Consider the following 25,261-nt stretch of genomic DNA (forward strand, 5'->3'; position numbering starts at 1 on the left):
CGGTTATCTTCTTGTCTGTAGGCCAGAAACCATGCTACCACCACTATTTCCAGGGGACATTGCTTATTGCTCTGCCTGTGCCAAGATGAAGCTGTTACCAAAATAGTCATGTTCTGTCCCAGCCTACGTAAGTCCTTGTTAAACTTACAAGGAGAAACCCCTCTTCCAACAAGCAGGCTGGAACTGCAGGAAAAAAACAATCCCCTTTTATTATTCACAGACCTGAGTCAATGTCCAAGGCACACAAACACAGTTCACAGAAACTCTCTGTTGCCTTTGACAACCAGCACCTCCCACACCTTCCCTTTTATTATGCAGCCAAGGCGTGGCTTCCTAATGCCTTCTCCTTTGCCTTTGGAGCCGCCCCATTGCATTCCTCTGTCCTACTCTCTTTTCTTGCCGGTTTTTCCTGCATCCTGGATATCTCCCAGCTGTGATTCATCACTGTCCAACTCAGACTCCCAGCACAGCCTGAGCGGGAGAAGAGGGGCCAGGCTCCTCGTCAGACTGTAAGTCTTGGAGCTCCTTAGAGCCTTCCTCTGACGTCACTCCAGGCTCCTCCTTCTCCTCTGATTCCTCAGACTCAGCTGCCGGGTCCACTGGTTGGCGAGGAATCACAACAAGTCACGTGAAGAGGTGGTGGCACTCTTTCCTTCCCTCGCAGGCCAGAGGAATATATTTCTTTTTGCAACTATGTGAGTCAGATAATCATGGGTGACAGACCACATTCATCACGCAGACCATAGGTTGCCAATCCCTTGTATTCTGAAGATAAGGGGACAGAAAACAACTGGGTCACAAGTAGAAAAGAATCTGAAATCTGATTGGATGGTATCATGATTTTGGAGATTTTTCTTTCTTCTGCTAGGAGCAATTATTATGCCCATATCAGGTAAAGCAGAAATGATAGTAACGTAAGGAAATACATTGCTAAATATTTACTAGAAAATTAACAGTGAAGCCTGAACCTTTGAGAGGGTGGAGATGTCCAGAAACCGCAAGTTATCAAGTTATGTTTAAATTATCTTCAGTATTTATGATAATTTTGTGAGAGGAGAGAGAATGCAGATGTAAGACTTTGTTTTACTAAGAATATGTTTCTGTTATGTGTGTTTCCTTCACAGTATACTTACTGTAACCTATCTCCTGTTCATACAGGTCTTGTTTTGAAAGACAAGCTGTAAATATTTCAGAACATTTGATAACAGTGCATTCAAAAAGCTCTAATAATAGACCAATTATTTAAGAATTAGGATCTTTCTAATAGACATGATGAAACAGATACTAAAATGCTTGCATAGTTAATTTGCTGTTTAAAATGAAATTTAATAAGTGAGGCTATATCAGAATCACATTTATGTCGGCTGGATGATGTTGGGCCAGTCAGGCCTAGCAAGGAGGCGGTGTCAAACCACATCTGAAATCTTGCCAATAAAACTACAGGGACTTCTCCAGGCAGTTGCCAGGAGTCACCCATGAATTGAAGGCATGTGCTCACACACAAACATACACATATGCTGATCATTACTTTTTATCTGTTTTCAGAGGTGAATTTTTGGAACAGTAATATCAGTACTATGGAAGAAGATAATTTGGAATCTGTGACACTGGAATCTCAGTCTAACATGGAAAATTCTTCTCTTGGTAAATTATTTTATTTAGGGCAGAACATTTAATAGGAGCTAAGCGTCATTCCCACTCTTTTGCTTAGGCTGCGAGTGCCAAAATTGCATCACTGCATTGGCAGCTTTTGATGAACTCAAGGGGTTGGATTCTAGTAGTTTGGAGTACCTATTCTTTCTAGGCCAGGGGTAGGCAACCTTGGCTAGTTTATGACTCGTGGACTTCAACTCCCAGAATTCCTGAGCCAGCCTGGCTCAGCTTGGAAACCTCTCCCTTTCCCCTCAGCATGGCTGGCTCAGGAATTCTGGGAGTTGAAGTCCACAAGTCATAAAAGAGCCAAGGTTGCCTATCCCTGTTCTAGGGGAACACACGAGTTTAGCTCTACCTCTGAATTTATAATTCAGAAGCTGACTTTTACTCAGTCATACAACAGCATCAGGCATTCTCCCTTCCTATTTTCTTGATCATTATTGCCAGGACAGTCAACTGCTGTAATCATATGCTGACTATGACCGTGGTAATGTGACTGCACTTTCCTTGCTGATAAGGATGATGCGGCTTCAGGTTGTGTACACAGGCATCAAGAATCAGAGTAGCCCCCCCCCCTTGGCAATAATCAATTTCTGTCCTTTATAAAGGCATTAGAATGGGGTCATCAGGTAGCTGAATTTTTCAAAGAGGTACAGGTAGTCCTCGAACTATGACCACAGTTGAGCTCAGAATTTATGTTGCTAAGTGAGAAATTGGTCAGGTGAGTTTTGCCCCATTTTACGACTTGCCACATTTGTTAAGGGCATCACTGCAGTTGTTAAGCGAATCTGGCTTTCCCCATGGACTTTGCTTGTCAGAAGGTTGCAAAAGGTGATCACATGACCCCCGGGATACTGCAACCGTCATAAATATGAACCAGTTGTCAAGCATCCGAGTGCAAATGGGGATGCTGCAACAGTCATAAGTGTGAAAAATGGTCACTTTTTTCAGTGCCGTTGTAACTTTGAACGGTCACTGAATGAACTGTTTTGTAAGTCGAGGATGTATTTCTAATAATAGGATAAGAAGGTATATTTAGCTTCATACACTACAAGCGAAGCGAGGCTGTATATATTATGCCCTTAAAAGCATTTTGACAGAGAATACTCGCAGTATTCCATATTTCTCCCAATGTGCTGTTGCTTCTGGAAGTGATACTCTATTTGTAAAAGACATCATTCTTTCCCTTTATTAGCTGCGGACGACAAAGATGAACAAAGCAATGAGGATGAACCAAAAACCGTGAAGCCCACTAGCAAGGAGTTCAGGAAAACCTGGGGGTTTCGTAGAACTACCATTGCAAAGCGAGAAGGCTTAGGGGATGCCGAGATGGACATTGCTGAACAAGCCTCTCCTCAGCAGCAAAACCTGGCTCCTCGCCGTAGTGGACGACAGCCCAAGCGTACTGAACGGGTGGAAGAATTTCTCACAACCGTGAGGCGCAGAGGGCGGAAGAATCTTCCCGCCGCTCTTGAGGACTTCAATGAGCCCGCTTCTTGCCATGTGACCGATGTCGAAAGTGCTTCTGAAGGCAGTGTAGATAGCATGCCCGATATAAAGAACGTCCCTCAAAAGAACCGTTCTAACGACAGCAAAGGCCAGCCGACTCGAAAAGGTAGAAGCGCGAAAGAGCACGATGAGGAAGACGATGAGGAAGATACCTCTGACAGCGATAGCGATGGGTTAACTTTGAAAGAGTTGCAGAACCGTCTGAGAAAGAAACAGGTTGAAGAGAAACCCTCGGAGCTGACGCTGAAAGAGATACAGAATCAACTCAGGAAGAAACATCAGGAACAAATTCCTGCTGAGGCAGCGGATGTCCAGACCAGCAGCCAAATTAAGCATGAAATGACTGTAAAGCAAGAACCAGGAACTACAGATAATGCTGAGGCTGGGGAACAAGGGTCTGTCTCCAAGGAAACCAGTGAAGCAGGTCAGATTAAGAAAGAAATAAAATGTGCTTCACAGATCATCGATGAACTTGAAGAATGCACAAAGGGCAAATCGGAAGCAGAAGTATACGACCCCAGTACGCTTTACTGCATCTGTCAACAGCCTCACAACAACAGGTATTCTTTATAAAGAATGTCAAAAGTGTTTCATTATATGGTCCAGTAAACATTTGAGAAATTTGACTTTACTCTAAATCAGTGTTTCTCAACCTTGGCAACTTTACAATATGTGGACTTCAACTCCCAAAATTCTCCAGCTAGCAACACTAGCTGGAGAATTCTGGGAGTTGAAGTCCACACATTGTAAAGTTGCCAAGGTTGAGAAACACTGCTCTAAATGAATGCTTTATTAAAGATCAAAACACCGTTTTCATCTTAGTGCTTTTACCAACAAATGCTATTGATAGTGATGATAGAAAGGGGAGAATGGAGAATTAAATGATGATGGAAACAACTGCTTATTAATTTAGATGTATGAGAACAATAGCATGTTTTAAATTGCACTGCCATTTCTGAAACAGTTTGATTTCTCACTGACTGTATTGTATCGTAATAAAAACTCAAAACATTGAATACAGAAAGGGGCTATATAGCCAAAGCTGGCAGAAGAAAATAGCTAGCTTCAAAAATGGAAATAAAGGCCATAGGGACACTTGTTCTTATGGGATCCTAATATAAGCCAAAACTTGATCTCATCTTTTACTAAGATAAAACTATAAAATTCTGTAAAGAAAAAACAAAGACGTTGTACTCTTTTGGGAATATTTTTTTTCCCTATGACTTGTTGGTTAAATTAATTTAACTTCATAAGATATGTACAACAGGGCATGCTACATATAATTTAACAAATCTGCTTGATACATGTTACTGATATTTTGTTAATGTTTTTTTTAAAGGTTTATGATTTGTTGTGATAGATGCGAGGAATGGTTTCACGGGAATTGTGTAGGTATTTCAGAGGCCCGTGGGCGCCTACTGGAAAGAAATGGAGAAGACTATATCTGCCCAAACTGCACCATTTTGCAAGTGCAAGATGAAATAGTTATGGAAACAGATCGACAGGAAACTCTGCTGGGACAGGTAACAGGTGATGGCACAGAGTTCACAAGCATAGGAACTATTGAACAAAAGTCCATTGAGGATCAAGGCATCAAGGGTCGTATTGAGAAAGCTGCAAATCCAAGTGGAAAGAAAAAACTCAAAATATTTCAGCCTGTGAGTGTTCAAATTACTCAATTTAATTTTACTGAATTATTGATAAATTTCTGGTGGAAACATTCTGAGTTACCTGCCAAGTATATGTGTGTGTGTTAATGTCATATAAAATGTTCAAGTTCTGACACCCTAGAAAAGAGCAAGACACGTCTTGTAAAATAAGACCTTTTGTAGTATAATTATTATTAAACTTACCAAAAATATAAAATTCGAGTAAAAATAAGAAAGTGGGAAGTTAGGGAAGGAGAGAAAAGAAAAAAAGGCATTAGCTTTCAACTCCTATTAACTGCAGTAGAATAAAAGTGGTAACATTATACAGCCTCAACTTTTTACTTTTGCATCCTTAATATATGCTAGCTATTTCTCTAACAACAAATCTTTCTAATCAGTAAATCCAAAAGTCAGAGATTCAGTTATTGCACAAAAATCTAGAAACTGTTCCCTAGTAGAAAGAAAATTGGATGCATTATTTTCTTTGATTGAAGCAGTTAATTTGGCCATCTCAGCAAGTTCCATTACTTTTTCCGGCCATTTTTCCATTGTGGGAAATAATTCCTAGCTCACGTTTACCTTTGTATCCTGTTAGGAGTTCAGTTACTTGTTCTGTTAATTTAATTATGTTTTCATCATACACAACCCAAGGTTCTAAGCCCCTCTTGAACGCAATTGCTGAAAATCAATAACCCATTATCCTTTTTAAAGGTAATACAATGAAAATAATAATGTAAAATCTACATGGAAAAAGGTCTTTATGATACAGGCCTCCAGTCCCATAGATTGTTATTTTGTCATAGTTCTTTGCTGAGACAAATCATTCCACCATGTTAGCATAGAATAGAATAGAGCTGGAAGGGACCTTGGAGGTCTTCTAGTCCAGCCCCCTGCTAGAGCAGGAGGACCTATACCAGTGGTGGCGAACCTATGGCACGGGTGCCAGAGGCGGCACTCGGAGCCTTCTCTGTGGGCACACATGCTGTTGCCCCAGCCTTGCCTCCCCCCACAACCCCCTCCTCTCCAGCAGCCCCCCTCGAGCGTGGCCCACATGGAGCAGCGCAGCCAAGGACATGGCAGCCAGGCAGCGTAGACAAGACTGCCCTCACACCCCATCATGCAGTTGATGCTGCAGGATGCGGCCATAGCGCTGCTGGGCTACCTGGGCCCTGGAGGCGGTGAGTGGTCCTGTGGGCAGGCATGGGGGGACAGCGGGGAGGTGGAGCAGGGGCGGGGCCAGTTTTTGGGCAATCGGTCTCTAAAAGGTTTGCCATCACTGACCTATACCATCTCAGACAAGTGACTGTCTAGCCTCTTCTTAAAAACCTCCAGTGATAAGAGCGCCCACAATTTCTGGAGGCAAGCTGTTCCACTGGTTGATTGTCCTCACTGTCAGGAAGCTCCTCCTTAATTCCAAGTTGCTTCTCTCTTTGATCAGTTTCCAACCATTGTTTCTCGTCCTGTTACGACTTATGTTATCGCTTAGCATAATGTATTACCCTAGGAAAGGACAAGAAGTAGAATTTGATGGGGAAAACAGCAATGGAAAACTGTATTTTATTTCTTACAATTATTGCATGCTAGAAGCCAGACATTGACAATGACAGACATGCCTATAATTGCTTGCAAACACCTTTAATAAAGATAGAAATTGACCCATTTGGAAGGAAACCAAACAGCTGACACCTTCATTTTCAGAGGGCTATATATAAAAGTATCAGTAAGCTAATTAAATTCTGCATTGTTAGATAGCTAAGTAAAATCTATTGTAAACACGTACAGTATTATGGCCGTAAACTATTTTCTGTATGCTACGTTTCAGGTGGTTGAAGATCCCGAAGCAGCCAATTGCATTGGCCCAGGATGCTCTAAGGTGGCTCAGCCAGGTTCAGTATACTGTGGGAACGAGTGCATCCTTAAGCATGCTGCTGCGACCATGAAATTCCTCAGTGAGGGCAAAGAACAAAAACCCAAAGAGAAAACCAGACCCAAGCCTGCTCTGATAAAACCTCAGACTATGGTAAGTCTGGATTTGCCTTAAATCACATAAAAGTAGTCCTTGAATTACCACCATTCATTTAGAGACTGTTAAAAGTTGCAGTGACACCGAAGAAAGTAACTTGCAGCCAACCTTCACGCTGATGGCCATCCCAGAGTCCTCAAAAGTAAAATGATCCAAATCTGGATCCTTTCCAATCGGCATATATTTATGACCGTTACAGCATCAACGGGTTCATGTGATCATCATATGCAACCTTCCCAGCTGGCTTCTGACAGTCATTTGGGGACAGCTAGATCGCTTAACGATCCTGGGATTCACTTAAAAACTGCAGTTATGCTCAGTTAACGAGCAAAAAAGGTCATAAAATAAAGCACAAGTCACTTAACAACTGCCCTGCTTATCAACAGATACCCTGGTCCCAATTATGGTCATAAGTCAAGGACTACTTGCAGTCTCTTGGTGATTGTTTGATTTCAGAAGACAAATGCCCCTGTATGGCAAAATATTTTTTATTATTTACCCAACCTCTGTGCAAATTACTTTTGCCGTTTAGTATGCACTTAAACACAGTGCTTCCTGTATTCATGTAATCCTGGATACCTCACTCTTTTCTTGGTTTCTACTATTGTAAAACCATTAGTGTGAGAAAGACTACAAACACAGAAAAAAGAGTGTTAGGTCACAGAAAGATCATTTGTCTTTTAAAGGTTACCACATTCAAAGAGAAAAAGTATAAAAATATTTTTTTTCCTGGAAAATGCACTTACTATGACTTTGAGTATTTAGTGCCCTGTTTAAAAGCCCTCTGAAACCTGCATAATTATTCCAGAATGCTTCCAACTCTTCTCTGACATAACAGTTTCATATTCCAATATAATTTCATGATCGATTACATAGCTATGTAACACTAGCCATACTTTTGATGATCCAGGCAATTCTGTAAGGGATGTTCATCCTGCTGTTGCATTGAAATAGCTAGCTTAGTTTTTCTCAACTGTGGCAACTTTAAGATGTGGATTTAAACAACCAGAATTCCCCAGCCAGGACAACTGAATTAAGCTTTAGTGCAGTGTTTCTCAACCTTGGCAATATTAAGATGTGTGGGCTTCAACTCCCAGAATTCCCCAGCCAGTCTTGTGTGGAATTCTATCATGTATAGTTGTATTTTTAAAAAAGGAGAGTATTAATATATAAAAATACAAATGAAATGCATTTTTCAATATTATATAAATATTAACATCAAATAAATTAATAATGAACATTATAAATGCATTTATAATGCAGTATTACTTTCTAAAACTTTCATTTTAAAGTAAACATGAATAAAAATATTCATTTGTAACCCAGTATTGGATACAACCTAAGGAGCAATATGAATACATTATTGTACTATTGTATAAAAATATAATGTATTTCTTAAAAGGAAAAAAATCCTATATCATACTGCTTAGAAGAAAAGGCACAAAAGAATTTTTTTTAGAAAATAACGAGTATAAATAACAAAAATACAAGTAAATAAAATCTGATCTACTTTATGTTTAATTCAAGACCTTGATCAGCCTATAAAAGGACTCTCCTATTAACTAGCATTTTAAGCCCTGACGATGTCGGCAGTTTGCCGACGAAAGCTTGGTGATTGTATTAAACTTTTGTAGTTTAAGATTTTCCCTGGTGTTCACGTTTATTTGCTTGTTTTGAATATGAATATACCCAGGGATCGTATTTTTAGTGTTATCATTGACATACATACATACATACATACATACATACATACATACATACATACATATATTATCTTGAGTTTGGTGCACCCTGTCGGCCCATATATATATATTTTGTTAAACATTTTTCAATTTTATCATGGAGTTTTTGATCATAAAGAATCATTGTCCAGTATTTCCTCTTCATTTGGATATAACATATTTAACAACGTTAATAGTTTCGCAACAAAAATAATATACTGTACATTATCTCAATCATTACAGGTGTTCCTTTATATTTCTTCTTACTCTGTTTTTAACAAGTTTTCAGAGCAGCTGATTAACAGATTCATGAATACAAATATTTTTAATACATCAAATGGTAGGAAAAAACCCCAGCACCAAGCCATTCTTATATGTATTCCCCCCTCCCCCCGGCCAGATTTTTTGAATTAAGTTTGTTTTTACAACAACTGTATAGTGAATTTTAAATTTTTCAGCATATTCCTGAATGGGGCAATTCTTATGTTTATTGTATTATTGAAGATTTTGGTCAAGCTTCACATTTTTCTTCATAATTGAAGGTATAATTAGATCTTGATTGCTATCAGAGTAGCAGCATCAACGGTTTCGCTAAGCCAAATACTTAGTGAAATGTTTTTGTCTTCATTTAAGGGTAATTAATGTGTGTTAGAAGTGATTCCAAGTTGGTAGGTAAAGATTTTTGGATAAGTGTGCAATATTTGGATTAGTCTGCTAGAAAGTCAAACAAACACTTATCAGCAGGAAATATGTTAAGGATATGTGCCGAATGAGAGTTTGTGTCTGGGATGTGATTTCTGCTTGAAAAAGTATAGTGTATCTTTTTGTATAACAATATTTCCAGTATATCTAAAATGATTTGCCCTCTTCCTGTATCATGATGATTTTATCATTGCAACATATAGTGATTAGGGGGTTCTGCTGGTTATACAGGCGGGTACCAAACCTTTGTCCATGCAGAAGAGGCCAGTGGCTGAGAAGAGAGAGATGATCGTGAAGAAAACACCAGTGGCCATTATTAAGACAGAAGCGAACGCTCAGACAGTTGCTAAAGAGCCAACCCCAGAGAGCAGCACGCCATCCTGGGCCAGCGATCATAATTATAATGCAGTAAAGCCAGAACAGACTCCTGCCATTTCACCAGCACTGTTATTCAAATGTATGTATTTTCCAGGGATATTCTTCTGCAGTCGTTTATTCTTCCTATCAATACATTTTTCAATTTTGGGGCCAGCAAAACAAAAAACGGAAAGGGATTTTAATGGCTCCCTTGCTCTATCTTCAAAGATTGACACACATATTTCACAGGGAAAATTCCTTGCATAGTGTTAATAGCAACTCGGGTGTTCTCGTTTAGTTGTATGTAATTGGAATTTAATCTGCAAAAGCAGGCATAGTTTTCTTTATGTGCTCCATAGATGGTAACTATAGTCTTAACAGAAGGTAGGTAAAATCATTTACAATATTAAGATTATTATGTAATGTACAGAGTAATTGTATCTACGGTTGAGATTGGCCCCTTGTTAGTCCTTTGCATTTTGACTTGGAAATGTCAGAATTTGTAAGCTTTTAAGGGATTTGAACCACTAATTTACCTCTTTACACAAACACCACCTTTTAATCAGTTTTGAGGAAAAAAACTCCTACCAAGAAAATGAATCTCCTGAAGTGATTCCAGAAGCCCAGCATAAATCCAGATGCTTCTTTTTGTGTTTTGCTTTTTTTAAAAAACATGAAAGCTATGTGCTATAGAAGTTCTCTTCAAAACAGGAAAGTAGACTGAGAATTCTCATCTTATATATAAGTATACAGAATATCTTTAACATCTTGGTAGCTTATGAAGGTAAGTAAATGGATGCTTGATAATGTAAAACCATTCTTTTAAGAACTTTTTACCCTTCTGTTTAAATATGTTGCAGTCTGGATTTTGCATTTTTCATTTCTGATGTATTATTTAAATCAATGTGAACCTTGATAGGGTTCCGGGCATGCAAAAGAATTGACTTCATTTTTTCCATAACCTCTGATGGCTGAGTTTGGCTACATCTTTATAACCATTGGAAGATGACTTTGGTGACACACACCCCCCCCGGAGCAGTCGAGCTCCTAGGCTTGAGGAGAAACTATCCAGAACATCTTCCTGTTCCCCTTCACATGAGGGGTGTAGTCCTCTATGTTTACAGTTCTTGCTTGATGGTCATAAGAAGAAATATTTTGTTCCTAAGGCTTGTGAATCTTGAACTCTTTATTTTAAATTCCTATGACATTTTCTAGGAGTGTCATAGAATCATAGGGTTGGAAGGGACCTTGGAAGTCTTCCAGTCCAACCTCAAATAGCTTTTCCTCCGTCTTTTCATTAATTGAGACGACCAGTTGAACATTTCCAAAAGGAATTGATCCCTTCTGTATGCATATTAGTAAATTTGTTACAGCAGCAGCCTGAAAGTAGCGCTAGTTTTTCAGCATACATGGGTTTCCTTCCTGCTACTCTGTATACTTGCTGGGCAGTTCGGGTACTAACAATTATATTTTTCATAATAAGTATTCTTGTAAGTAGGATAATAACAAAATTGGAGCCTTTTTCTAAAAAGACTTTCTAAACTTTCTAAAGTTAAAAGGAGATCTGTAGCTTGGTCATGTTTTTACGGTCGCTGATGGACACAGAAATGAATGCATTCAATTCAGTTTATGTTTAGTGAAGAACTTCCACCATTTTAAGGCATTTTGGCTTGACTTTGAAGGTAAGTTAATTGCTGTCTTGAAGTTCTTTATGTCTGTCATAAACATACATACATACATTAAATTAGCTCCGTTATCCTGCGATGATTGAGGTTGTCCAAGAAAGAGTTACTTCTTTCTCCTAGGGTAGGCGAGTTAAGCAATATTTGTAAATAGTAATTAATGGTTAATATAGTGAGTACAGTATGAATTAACCATATACAGAAGTTCAGGTGACTGTTATCTAATGAAGTAAGATTGGATCTCCTAGGCACACAAAGCAGTCTTTATTTTTATATTTATATGTCATTCAGCCTTTGAAAGAGACACCAATATTGTAGAAAAAGGCATGTTCAGCAGCATTTGGTGTTAAGGCTATGTCACCATAGTTGAATAACAGAATAACCTGGCTCCAGTTGCATTTGTATCCCTGTTTATTGTTCACAAATATGTAAAATAACTTAAAATGTGTGCCTTTGGTACCTAAACCGGACACTAATGTCCTCAGAGTGTTGGGAAGATCTCCACGATAATATCTGGACTTCAGGGTTGTTGTGATTTTTATTTTGAGAAGGGGGAAAAGACTTTAATCTTAATTAGATGTTACATCTTTGAAATGTATTATCTAGCTGAGCTAAATCTCAGGCAACCTAATGCTTAATTCTAAAAAAAATTACACAGTTTGATGGTTCCAGATTTTTGGTTAGTGGCTTCAAGAAAACACCTAGTGGTACTTCTGACCATCAAATATTGTTCTTGACAGAGGTGCAAATGAGAAGAATTAACAGATAACTCCAGTGGTCAGTTCTTAGAGAGGAAAAGCACCATATTTTTTTTCCCTAGTAGATCAAGGAAAGTCAGTAATGCTCTTGGAAGAGAAGGCAGAATAGTTTCAGCACAGTAGTGCATCAACATGTTATTAGGCCTGGCACACTAAATTCTATCTTAAACTTAGCTTGAAAGGATTGCCTAATAATAAGTCATTAAGAAAGTTACGAAATTAGATAACATTTACGATTTGAGGTTAAGTTAGTATTTCATAATATCCTTTACAATGATACAAGAGGCAGTGAATCCTTTACTTAATTTGAACCTTGAATATAAGTTCCTTATATCTAAAACCAACTGCCAAGCTATTCCACAGTTCTGGAATTTATGTCAAACAAATGAATATGCTGATTAGATTAGGGAATGGAATTCCCAAATACTAGCACAGCTGCACTGTAAAAGCAAAGACAAGTCACAACTTGTCCCTGCTGTAATGGTATCTTTTATTTTGTATTAGTATTTCAGGGGCTGCTCTTTATTCTTCACTAGTGAATGAAATAGGGTGTTGTTTTATTTATTGTATCATTCTGAAGGTGCATTGCTTCTTAGCCTTCGACATGGCCTTGGGATAAATGTAGTCACAAAAATGATGGTTTTGAGAATCCAAATAATGGACGAAATCATAACATGCTAATAAGCTTTAATTGAAAATCCAGCCAGTATATCCCAAGGATAAGACTTGTGCCACCCACTGGGGAGAAAAAGGGAAAATATCCTACATTCTACTGTTCTCATTACTTTGATTCTGGCTGTCCGGAACGTTTAATCTCATTTCACATCTCTTTTTCTCAGCCACAGAGAAAGGGGGAATCCATAGTATGACCAGAATCAAGAATCAGTAGCTGCCTAGAGTAAAAAAAAAGTCAGAAGGGCAGATATGTAAAAGAAAGAAAAAATTGCAGTGAATGCTTTAAAACAGTGGTTCTCAACCTGTGGGTCGGGACCCCATTTGGGGTCGATCGACCATTTCACGGGGGTCGCCAAGCAAGGCTGTCCGCCATTTTTTTTGTCCGCCATTTTTTTCCCCTTTTCCGGCAGGTGCCTTACCTCCCTTGGGCTGGGCCAGCTGGTGGTAGGCCTGCTCCGTCTCTGCCGCTTGCCAGCTACGCCTCGGCCGGCGCAGGGGGCGGAACCACGCATGCGCGGCGCTCCCGGGCAGGGAAAGTCCTCGACTTACGACCGGTTGGGTAGTCCTCGACTTACGACTGGTTTAGTCCTCGACTTACGGCCGGTTTAGTCCTCAACTTACAACCAGTTGGGGTCGTGGCATTAAAAAGGCTGAGAACCACTGCTTTAAAATAATTGAAAAGCTGTTTTTCTTTTTGTAAAAAAAAACCTAAAGGAGGCTATAAGTAGCTAGATAAATCAAAGTAAAACAGAGGTACACAATTAAGAGTAGGAAATAAACCCTTCACAAGGCAAAAAAAAATATTTTAAAGAAATCATTGTGCTAATCCAGATTAAGTCTGTTTTCATTGGAGAAGCAAGCAGTAAAAATTCTGATCTTTTATCATCACAAACAGTACCTTGCTCTCTGCTATGGTTTTGCATATCAAAATGTCCGATATGGAGGGTTTATAAGATAGCAATAGCACTTAGACTTATATACTGCTTCATAGTGTTTACAGCTCTCTCTAAGCAGTTTACAGAGTCAGCATATCACTCCCAACAATCTGGCTCCTCATTTTACCGACCTCGGAAGGATGGAAGGCTGAGTCACCCTTCAGTTGGTCAGGATCAAACTCCTGGCAGTGGGCAGAGTCAGCCTGCAATACAGCATTCTATCCACTGCGCTACCAGGGGCTCTAGCATATTCTAAGATGGAGCTGGGATAGGATAGTAAGGATAATATTTAGGATAATAAGATATTATTCCCTGACAGAAAATACTCTAGGGACTAAATGTATCTTACCTTAGGACATGCTTATAGTTGCTCTGAGTTATGTAGCATTTAGGAATAAATACAATAATCTGTGCATAAAACCTAAGAATAACTTAACTTTTGTTTCTGAAAATAGTTTAGAGACAGTTGAGTTGCCTTTGTTAATTTGTATTAGAGAATCAGTGGTGACATCAGAGTGCTATTATACAGTTACCTTTATAATTGGAACTTAACAGTGACTAGATCAGTAGGAAAGTTCTCAAGGTTTAGCTTGAATATTCAGAGATACAGGAAACTGTACTACATCTAACAATAATGAGGCTCCTTGAACGTCTGTGTTCAAGGACAGCAAATCAGCGGTTTCCAGAGACAGCAAATTTCTCACTTGAAATTTATAAGACAATATTGACTTTACTGCTTAATTCTTTAAAAGTTCCAACGCGCCTTGGAGCACTACAGGCAGAATGCAAAGATTGATATGAAATTATTAAAAACACAGTGTTTTATGGAATTAAAAAGAATCGGGGTTAAATTCTTACCTAAACAAGCGCACTTGGGAGCAAAGGGAATGGATGAGTTGCTCCATTACATTTTTCAGGAATGCTCAAATTATTTGAGGCTTCTTTGAGCCTTTTCTTAGCCAAATGCTGAATGTTATTACTATATATAATATGTTCTGTTTTTTTTATCATTTTCTTAAGCTGGCTGAATAAGTCACTAGAAAACTTTCACCTCTTCCTTCCCCTCAAGTAAAAGGAGGTTCTCCATGCTGGTGTATCGTATATCCAGTATTAAGAGACCAGGAATCAGATCCCGACTGCTGTGGCGGCTTCCGTTGTGCCTGAAAGCAGCGAATGGAAGCTGAAGAGGCCCTCCGTGGAGCAACATCTTCAAGACCTACCTGAGGAGATTTAAGCGGTGGGCTGCACCAGATAGCGGGGGTTGGCGTGTACCAGCTGCAGAACCACACACAAATCTGCACTTGGGCGTGGGTGGGAAAGAAAAGTATATAGATCATTCTTACCCCCACAGGCCAACAACTGAATGTTTTGAATATTCCGGGAAGACATATAGTCTTGGCCCCCAGACCACCTTCAGCCCAAGAGGCACCAATTGAGATGTTTTGTAATTGGTGTGGGTCTTGAGTGATTCACTTGGAAAACCAGGCCTCCTTTCCTGTCTTTAGTAAGACACCGATGATAACGTTCGGTAAAAGTCATGCAGCCTCTTGCGTTCTTCCAGTTGACCTGAAAACGGGTACCTCTGCTGTTTTTGAAATCCTGTGGGAAACGTGGACGTACTGTTTAAGCAATAGCTTATCTCTGTTTTGTTACGCATCCACCTCTCTGTAGCTCCCTGTTGCGGGAGAAGGCAGAGTCCCATTCCTCTGTTTTAAAGGTGGGTGAAGCAGAGAGAAGTTGATGCCTTTTGTTTTAGTAGCAATGCCTTGATGCAAAAAACATGAAATCAAACCTGAATGTATGTAACGGCAAAGATTTATTTAATTAAGTTTTTAATGTTTGTAGCCTCCCCAACTCAACCAATTTGTTCAAACTAGAGACAAAAAAACAACCGAAGCTGACCTGAATCAAGAATGAACATGAGTGGTGTGGAATTAGGCAAATGCTCCTACAACACATACCTCTTTCATTGTGCTTTTTATAAGGAGAATCTGGGCATGAATCTGATAACGTCTTGTCGGATGTTGTGCCTGATACTTGGGGGTTCAAACTGGTGTTGCTTTCAAGATTGCATGAGGGCTTGGTGGGAGGATACAGTCCAGGACTACCTTGAAAAGCACAACCCCTAGTATCTTCCTCCGACCTCTGACATCTGCAGGTGAGGGTGACATCTGCAGAAACTAAACATTAGGCTTGCAAGAGATATTTAAGTCCTTTTCAAGCATGCTGATATAGGAATTGGGCTCTGCAGTGTGATGGTGTGCATCTTCTAATACAGTGCCCATGCAGGCGCAGTATGAAAAGCTGCTTGTGGTAAGTAAACTTGTAGAGTGTCTACACTGTTTGTTTGTCTAAGATTGTTTTTCAGGTGAATAGAAGTGCATGGAAGAGGCTCCCTTTTGTGAGTAAAATACCCCCTTCAGCCAAAGTTCGAGCTGCTCATTTCATAATTTTGGGTGGGTTTTTGAAGTCTCTTGGTCCCCCAGGTTTTATTCACTCCTCTGGGAATCTTATTTCATTCCATGTGTGTACAGATCATTAAAAAAAAAACCTGTGTTAAAATAGAATGGTATAATTTTATAACTTGTCAGTACATAAATAAAAACAAAACTGTGGGAAGTCAACTGTTAACCACATTTAAAAACACATTCATGTTTTAGAGGCCAGAACGAAAGAGGAAAATTTCAACTTCAAATCATAGCAGCATGGCAAAAGAGTGTTATCTGTCTGGCACTTGGAAGGGGGCTCTGTGTCTGTTTGTAGTCCATTAGCTTAGCCAGCATTCCAGTGCTTCATTCCCTCCCCAGAAGGTAAATGGTACAGTCCAAAAACAATGGCTTGGCTCACTTTTGAGAGGAGGGTCAGAATTCAGGATTCTCAGCACTGTGAGCTGCTTGCTTGTATCCTGGCTGTAGCAGAATTGGAATAAGGCCTCTAGGGGCTTTAAGTCTGTTGCATATTTCTCCACTACCCTGCTTTACAGAATGGATACCTGGGGGATAAAAAACAAAACAAAACATTGAGATTCCCACGAACCAGCTACTGTGGAAATCATTAGAATATTGCAGATTATTATTTGTTAAATTTATTTGCCGCCCGTCTTGCCACGAGAATATTGCAGATCATTTTAGATGGATAAATAGCACACATCTTTTCCCAGAAACCAACGTAATAAAAAAAAATTTATTTTATAAGTCAATTGGTGCGCAAAATCTCAGGCAACCTTTGTAAAGCTGACACCGAAAACCCTGAAAATAGATGACAAAGAAAAAAAACCTGAAAATAGATGACCAGCAGCCTCGAGTCCTCTTTCCTATATTGCCAAATCCCCTCATTCCGTGGTTTCCTTTCAGAAGTACTTTGGAAGGTTCGATGTTCTGAATTGTAGGATCTCATCGATCTTTTCCAGTGCAGTGTCTACCCTACCACGTTCTCTTGGCCCTTGCCCTCTCATTTCACATTTGCACTGTTGCTGGTTTTCAGATTATGTACAAAGCCCTTGTAACAAAGCAGTTCTGTGTGCTGGTCAATAAGATGTCACCAGGTCTGCTACTAATATATATTTTACTGAAGAGGATGAAATAGCAGAACTCAGGCCCATCTTGTGTACAAATAGTTCCTATATAGTTTAGGCAACCTTAGCTCTTTTATGACTTGTGGACTTCAACTATGCTGGCTCAGGAATTCTGGGAGTTGACGTCCACGAGTCATAAAAGAGCCAAGGTTGCCTACCCCTGGTTTAGATTAATGGTAGTCATAATGTCAGCAAGACACTTCATTTTTTTTTCTTGATTTGTTGCCATGATTCCATCTGAAACAAAAAACTTAAGGCTACACACACCCGACAGTAAATTGAAAATTCCTTGCTGTGGCTTAGCTAATGTGTGAATCCAAGTAGTATGGTTTGTAAGGCATGATTTTTGACAATAGTGTGCGACTTAATCCACTCCAAAAGTAGCCATTTTGATTTTCTTTCTCAGAATATTAATAGTGTCTGCTGCACTGATCTGGCAGTGTGTTTTTATTGTTTTAGATATATAATTCTGGGAATGTTCTGTGAGCAGAATAGGTTACCCATATTCAAATGTAAGATTAAAGATGATTATAATTCCATCTGAATCCCGCAAAATGCTTAACATATCCTGTCCCGATGGTGCTTCACCTTGGAATAGGTTAGGTGTTTTGATTTAATTTGCGATTTTTTTTTTGTAATGGGAGAAAAGGAAGGAGCAAAGTTAGGAGCAATTTATAGCAATAAGGAAGTACATCTGCATTTTAGCAGTCACCGAGGGATAAAATCTTAAGGTAACTCATTGTGGGAGTGGTACCCAGATTCTATTTAATTTTAACATTCACCCAACCTTAAAAGTATTTTAATATTTAAGAAATTTGTCTTCAGTGAATCTGGGGGTGATTTGGAAAAGACATAGCTTAGATACAAAGGCTGCCTTCATACTTCTCAAAATGGGCATAATTTGTTAACAATACCTTCAGTTTGTCTTGACTCAGGTAGACACAAACCAATTGTTAGCCATTTTGTGCAGAGGTAGCAATTGTAACACCCACCCACAAACCAGGTCTGGGGCTTTAATCCATCTCCATCTTGTGGACTGTCTCCATGGATTGTGCACAGATCTGCCTCAGCATGAGAGACCATATCACTCTTATATCTTCAGCATGTAACTAAGAGGCCGAGTGGCTTTCTGTCCATGGGATGAGATGAAATCTAGGAATCGGATTTGCCAGTCCAGGAAAAAGGGATCTCATGCAAGGAATCAAACCTAAGAATGAGCAGATGCTCTCTACCTGGTGGATCCCCACAAAAATCTGCAAATCCAATTCATTGGGTCTGCTTATTAAGGAGGAAAGGAAGTTAAGAGAAAGGTATCTCCCCTTCAGAGGTTAATACTGGATCTTCAGATACTTTCCAACCATTCAATATTGTCAGGTTCAGCATAGCAGCCGTTCCCACAGTGGAATTAGTCACAGAATAGGATTGTTTTACCCTGCTTTGCCACTTAAAGCCAATTAGCTTAATCTGGGCCACGCATCCAGAAGATGCTTTGAATCGGTGGCAGGCTGTCTGCTGTTCCTCTTGGCTTTGCTCACCCAGCCTCTTTCTGTGGCTGGAATATCACCCAAGATGATGTCACAAAATGAGAATTACGAATGAATATCGGAAGTTCCAGAACTGAAGTGTCAGTTGAAGGCAACTTGATGATGACTGTCTTTTCTCCCCCTCTCCTAAATCATTCTCGGCTTTAGGGGGCCCCCTTTCACAGCGTGTCAGTTTGGACATGAAAATTCTTGTGCTAATTATTCTGGCTGGGAAAAGAGTATAAAGTGCAACAGGGTGAATAAATCTCCATCGGCCAAAGCTTAATTGTCCCCCAGAGTGATCACGTGATCCACCTATCCCCCACGAAAGTGGGTGAATACTTTCTGAAGTTGAAAAACTAAATAGTGTGGGTTTGTCAGGCTCTGTTCAGGATGGGTGCAATTGCATGCTTGTAAAAGAATGGGCTGGCAGCTGAAATGGCAACTCCACCCCACCTCGCAGCTTAAATAAGCAGTGTGGTTGATCTAATGGGATTTAAGAAGGCTGTTTGGCTACAAATGAAGCCCAAGCAATGCCATGGACCTGATCATTAAAGCGATCTCCTCCAAAGAAAGAGCACGCTTAAAAGTACTGGGTAGCAAATTACATGGCGTGCCTAATCTCCCTGAAGTATATTTGATTGTTTTGTATAGTTATCAAAATAAAAATAATTGGATTTAGCTCCAAGCATAAGAACCCTTGGCTACAGCAGTCTGCTGCTCAGTAGATCTGCTAAGGTGATTGTGTTACAGGGAAATTTATTTAGAGAGAGGTTTGTGCTGTCTGAGCCAAGCTCTTGTCTACTCCCATTTTATTAGCCAGGCTACAGAGTGCAACTTTGCAGTGGAAAATGGCTTGCTTCAGGACTGACCACAATCACCTGTGTGTCCCACTCAAGGATAAACCTCCTCTTTTGTATTTTGCACTTTAGAAACTGAAAACCTGCGTGTTGACCAGACCTCCCCCTTTATCCTTACTGTGTATGGGGTGCAGGTACACACAGCAGAAGAAAAGCAGCAGGTTTCCTTTCTCAGAGAAAGCGCCCAAGGGCAATGGCTCAAAAAGCTAAATTTTGACTGGAGGCGGGGCACCGTGGAGAGCCCAAATACCTAAGATTCTGAGTTGCATTCTAAGAGTGGCATCATCCAGTAATGTAAAAACAGATTGTGGCACTGCCATCGCCTCAAGATTTTGAAAGTGCTTATTTTTTTTAAAAAAAAAAATGGAAACCTATCACACTTTAAATCAAAGGGCAGGTTTCAGTTTTCAGTGGATGCCAGCCAACAAACATTTAAGGCCCCTTTGGCCTGTATATTTTAAATTTTACGATGCCAGCTTGCATTTGAAAGGGTGAAGCAGTAGTAGTGGCTTGGTGTGACTTGGGGCTTGTTGTGGAATCAACGTTCCCTTCCTCTCTAACCCTCTGACTTAACCCGATTTTCATTTTTGTGCAGACCTTGCTTCAATTCACCACAATTTTCCCTGTTGCATAAATGCAGACGTGTGATTAGGCGTCCTACGGGGCGGATGGTTCAAAATACACTTTGAAGTTACTCCCTTTTAAAAGTTGGGGTGGTGGTTTTAGCTCGCTTGGTCTTTCCCTGAAAGAGCAGGCAAAGGAAAGAGTGAGTTTTTTGGGGGGGTCTCATCTGGGCCTTGCAGAGATGTAACCATAGTTAGAAGATGGGTAACACGGCAAACTGGTTAATCTGAAGCAGTAATAACAAAAAAACTTCCAAACTCCCCAAAATAAGGAACCGGGGACAGGGCCTGAGAGTGCAGAAAGAGGCAAGGCTGTCGCATTTCATTGATTCCTAATTGTCCCTGGCATTGACAAGCAGCGAAGTCAACACCGCTGCTAGTTTCCTGTTCATTCCTCTGCAGTGTTCCTTTCCTGAATGTGTAAACCCTGATCTTGGGGCAGCTGTGGCCTGCTTCCTGCGAGGAATGTCAGAAAAACAGTCTGATTCTCATCAGCTGCAATCCAGACTAAAACCAGCCCTCCCCCTTCAGTGCATGGCCAGGGAGGGCCATTGTGCCTCAGGCAGGGACTTATTCAAACATGCTGGGGAGGGTGGGTCAAAACCAAAACTAGATTCATCTTAATTGTACTGTTGCAATCCTTAACAGTTATATAATTTTAGCCCCCATTTCCCTGCTGTCACATTCAAAAACTGCCCTTCACAGCCAGTGCCTTTCCGTGTTCCATCTGCGCAGAGAGGCAGTTATGCCTTTCCGATCTAAAGGAAATTCCCTGCACTAAAAGTTAGCGATGGAAAGGTTTCTTTTCTCTCTCTCTCTTTAAAAAAATCTACTCAAGAATTAACTTTCACTCATCCTGACATGCAACTGACAAAAAAGACTTTCTGCATCGGGTGCCATAAGCGAACAACAGGCATTTTCTGTCATTGCTGGACAAAGACATTTGGCAGATGTTTGGAGAAAACCTTGGCCGTTGGCCAACCCCTCCTCCTCCCCCATGTTAATACCGCTTGTTATATATTAGAGTGCCGTTCTTTCATCCTTTGGATTTGTAGCACGTTTGCCTAAAAAGCTGGCCACTTGCTATCCATGCCTGGGGACTTCTGAAGCCCTGAATTTCAGTGAGAGTCAATGCAAACCATATTTCTTTTCAGTCCATGCAGTGTGACTTTTCTCCTTTTTCACAAGACTTTTGGAAGCGCTCACAGTCGTCCCTTGAAAAGATTGCAGTGTGTCTGTCAAACATCTTTAAAATGCGAAGAATGGAATTTTTCTTCAAGACTTCCAAAATGCAGTTCCTTTTGGCAGGCAGACGGATGATCCCTCTTGTCTCTTGAATCCCTGAAAGATTCATTACCAGTTCCCAAGCTGCTGTTTCTCCTTAAAGGGAAAAGCATTTTTTCAAAAAAAAAAATCCGTCCCTCTCCCTGGAAGTTGGCCACCCATGGTGCCATTTACTCCAAAAGGGGGGGGGGGGGGAATGGCCTTTCTATTTTATTCCTAGAAACTGTAAATGTAGCAAATGTCACCACTTTCATAATTTAGGATTTGTCTGCTCAAATGCCAGACTGCCAAATAGTGTTAATTTGTCTTGCCCCACTTTTCTGTTGCTTAAGATTGGACTTGTCTGAATGGAAATAATCATGTTAATTTATGCTGCTTGCACTATTATTCCTGGTCAGCTGTCCCACCCGGCATCTTGAGCCTTGGGAAGGTACAATCACCATTGGACTTCTTCATGAACTGTATTTATACATCCCTCCCTCCCTCGACTTTCAAGCCTTAAGCTTCCTTCTCACAATTGCTGGGTCAAGGCTGAAGTCTGCAGCTGCTGCTTGTGCTCACCTCTGCCATTCAGCTGGTCTTTCAAGAGCTGATCCCCATTTCCTGAAATGGAAGCACACACAAAAAAAAGGCTTGGGTGCAATTTGAGACCTAATCTGCTCCCTAATGGGAGGTTTTGGGTTTTTTTTTTGGAAGGGTGTGTGTGTTTGCATACGAATGGTGTTTGAAGATGCAACCTGGATCTTTTTTTTCTCCTGGCCTGCTTTTTTCAAGATGCTGACCACCAATCTGAATTCCTAAAGGGGGAGGAAAGTGGATCCTTGCCCCTTAGGAGCTCATCTCTCCTTTGGTTGGTGTAAAATGATGAGCAGCAGCAGAATCGTGAAGATGAGCCCACGGGAGGGGGCAATCCTCAATGAATTTCATGCCTCCCGTTGGGACCCCTCTCCCAGTTAAGATTGGGGTCGCTTGCTTTTATTTACCTTGAGGCTCCCTGTTATTCTTAAAGCATTCTTGCCCAATCAGCATTTGCCACTCAAGGGACTCTGCAGGTTCACACCTGCCTAGTTCCAATACTTCTGTATCAGGCAAGTTCAGCCTCAAACTTTTAATACATGAGATGGAGGCATATCACTCTGCAGAGATCCTCTCTGAATTTCTCCTCTGCTTCTATATGCAAATTGGAACCCGGGTTCGTTTTTTACAGGGGCAGCAACAGAACAATGGAAAGTTTCCGCTGAGTGAAAACAACCCTTGATCTTGTTGACTGCCAGGTTTAGCAAGGAGAAAGTAATACCGGTAGCTAGCAAGAATATTTCTCAAGGCATCTGCTAAGAAGGGACCACTGCAAGCTTGGTGCCACTCCTGCCTGTCTTAAAAACTAGATTTTAAAGAAGCCAAAATATGAATTAACGTTGCCCAACGTATTTAGAGTAAGACAAAACTGTAAAATGATGTAATATCTCTTACATGATGTTTCTATTTTATAAGTAAGCCTCAATGTGTGGCAACTGGATTTTCGTTGAGAAATAAAAACAAAACCCCAAATCTACTCATTTCTCCACAAATTTAATGGTTTAGTCAGGTATGGTCAATGCAATGTCAGGATTTTTTTTTTAAAAAAAATTTAAACATCCAAGTAAAGAGTAGACACTATTAAACATAGCTGGGGTGCTAGAAATCTTCCTAGCATGACAATCTTTGGGCTGTGTTTGGTGGCACAACCACTTTGGAAAATCTTTCCCAGGCTTGGTAAAGCATATTCAAAGGTGTTCTGCACCTCTGATCATCAGAAACAAAGGGCAACAAAGCACTAAAATGATGTGCTGCTTATTCTTCTACATACCAAGTAAAAATGCTAGGTTCAATTTAAACATTTTAAGTTATTCCATGTATGTAAAGTGCCAGTGGTAGTACTGCAAGCTTCTGTATTTAATCATTTTGGCCCTGTATTTTACTTCAGAACAGAAAAAGGGAGTGTAAAAATAAAATGAAACCACTCCAGTTCATACTGTAATTTGCCGGTGAATTTTGATCATCAGAATTGGATTTCTAGTGCCTGGGGTTTCTTGAATTACTGTCCTGACAGATTTCCCGATGGGAGGCAGTCACCAGAGTGCTAAGTGGATCTCTCATCAGCTGATTTGGGGTGGGGGTGTCAGTACAATTGCAAGGTGATGCCCCTGGCTGGCCAAGCAGGGCTGATGCTGTTTCGTAGCAGAATGCAGTGCTCACATCATATCTCTGGCCACATCCACAGTGCTGTGAAGTGGCTGAGATGCATCAAGGGAGAGACGACACCATGTTTATCCAGTGGCAATGGCCATCGTGCACTGATGAGTATCATGCAGCATGCCAGATCACTGCTTCCATTAATTACTGGGCAGAGCTATCTATGCTAGAGATTAATAATAATAATAATAATAATAATAATAATAATAATAATAATAATAATAATAATAATAATAAAGTTGGAAGGGACCTTGGAGGTCATCTGGTCCAACCCCCTGCTCAGGCAGGAAACCCTATACCATTTCAGACAAATGGCCGTCCAGTCTCTTCTGAAAAACTTCCAGTGTTGGAGCATTCACTGCCTCTGGAGGCAGGTTGTTCCACTGGTTAATTGTTCTCACTGTCAGGAAGTTTCTCCTTAGTTCTAGGTTGCTTCTCTCCTTGATTAGTTTCCATCCGTTGCTTCTTGTCCTGCCTTCAGGCGCTTTGGAGAATAGCTTGACTCCCTCTTCTTTGTGGCAGCCCCTGAGATACTGGAAGACTGCTATCATGTCACCCCTCGTCCTCTTCATTAAACTAGACCAGTGGTTCTCAACCTGTGGGTCGGGACCCCATTTGGGGTCAATTGACCATTTCATGGGGGTCGCCAAGCAAGGCTGTCCGCCATTTTTTTTGTCCTTTTCTGGCGGGTGCCTTACCTCCCTTGGGCTGGGCCAGCTGGTGGTCAGCCTGCTCCGTCTCTGCTGCTTGCCAGCTACGCCTCGGCCGGCGCAGGGGGCGGAACCACGCATGCGCAGCGCTCCCGGGCAGGGAAAGTCCTCGACTTACGACCGGTTGGGTAGTCCTCGACTTACAACCGGTTTAGTCCTCGACTTACAACTGGTTTAGTCCTCGACTTATGACCATTTAGTCCTCGACTTACGACCGGTTGGGGTCGCGGCATTAAAAAGGTTGAGAACCACTGAACTAGACACACCCAATTCCAGCAGCCATTCCTTATATGCTTTAGCCTCCAATCCCCTAATCATCTTTGTTGCTCTTCTCTGTACTCTTTCTAGAGTCTCAACATCTTTTTTACATCGCGGTGACCAAAACTGAATGCAGTATTCCAAGTGTGGCCTTACTAAGGCATTGTAAAGTGGTACTAACACTTCACGTGATCTTGATTCTTTCCCTCTGTTAATGCAGCCTAGCACTGTGTTGGCTTTTTTGGCAGCTGCAGCACACAGCTGGCTCATATTTAAGTGATTGTCCTTGAAGTGTCAGGGACCTGGAGAAGCTGGCAGTTACACATGCCTAACAACAGGCAGCAAACTTTCAGAACAAAATTTCAACTGATGGTGCAGCTTTACCTCCATCAAGGCAATCCCAAAGCTTGATGCCTGGCCTTACACACCTGCAAGAAAAAGTGGGGTGGGCGTGGGGGACCATATGCTCCACCCTCGGAAAGTGACATGATATAATGCAGATTCTTAACTTGATTTTTGTTTTTAGCTTATTT

At 40.7% G+C, this 25,261-nt stretch overlaps 1 protein-coding gene across 1 annotated transcript in view; it reads left to right on the top strand.

Annotated features, from left to right (window-relative positions):
* The window catches only part of DIDO1 (death inducer-obliterator 1), a 44,889-nt gene that overhangs the window by 2,172 nt on the left and 17,456 nt on the right, over window positions 1-25,261 (top strand). Inside the window, exons 3-9 of the mRNA XM_029285978.1 lie at window positions 1,546-1,644; window positions 2,849-3,722; window positions 4,502-4,820; window positions 6,634-6,831; window positions 9,489-9,880; window positions 15,336-15,381; window positions 17,148-17,208. Coding sequence (XP_029141811.1) covers window positions 1,546-1,644; window positions 2,849-3,722; window positions 4,502-4,820; window positions 6,634-6,831; window positions 9,489-9,880; window positions 15,336-15,381; window positions 17,148-17,208 — 1,989 coding nt within the window. The remainder of the gene's footprint in view (window positions 1-1,545; window positions 1,645-2,848; window positions 3,723-4,501; window positions 4,821-6,633; window positions 6,832-9,488; window positions 9,881-15,335; window positions 15,382-17,147; window positions 17,209-25,261) is intronic.

This window comes from Protobothrops mucrosquamatus, unplaced genomic scaffold (genome assembly GCF_001527695.2).
Source record: "Protobothrops mucrosquamatus isolate PMUCROS unplaced genomic scaffold, P.Mucros_1.0 scaffold2642, whole genome shotgun sequence".
Classification (NCBI taxonomy): domain Eukaryota; kingdom Metazoa; phylum Chordata; class Lepidosauria; order Squamata; family Viperidae; genus Protobothrops; species Protobothrops mucrosquamatus.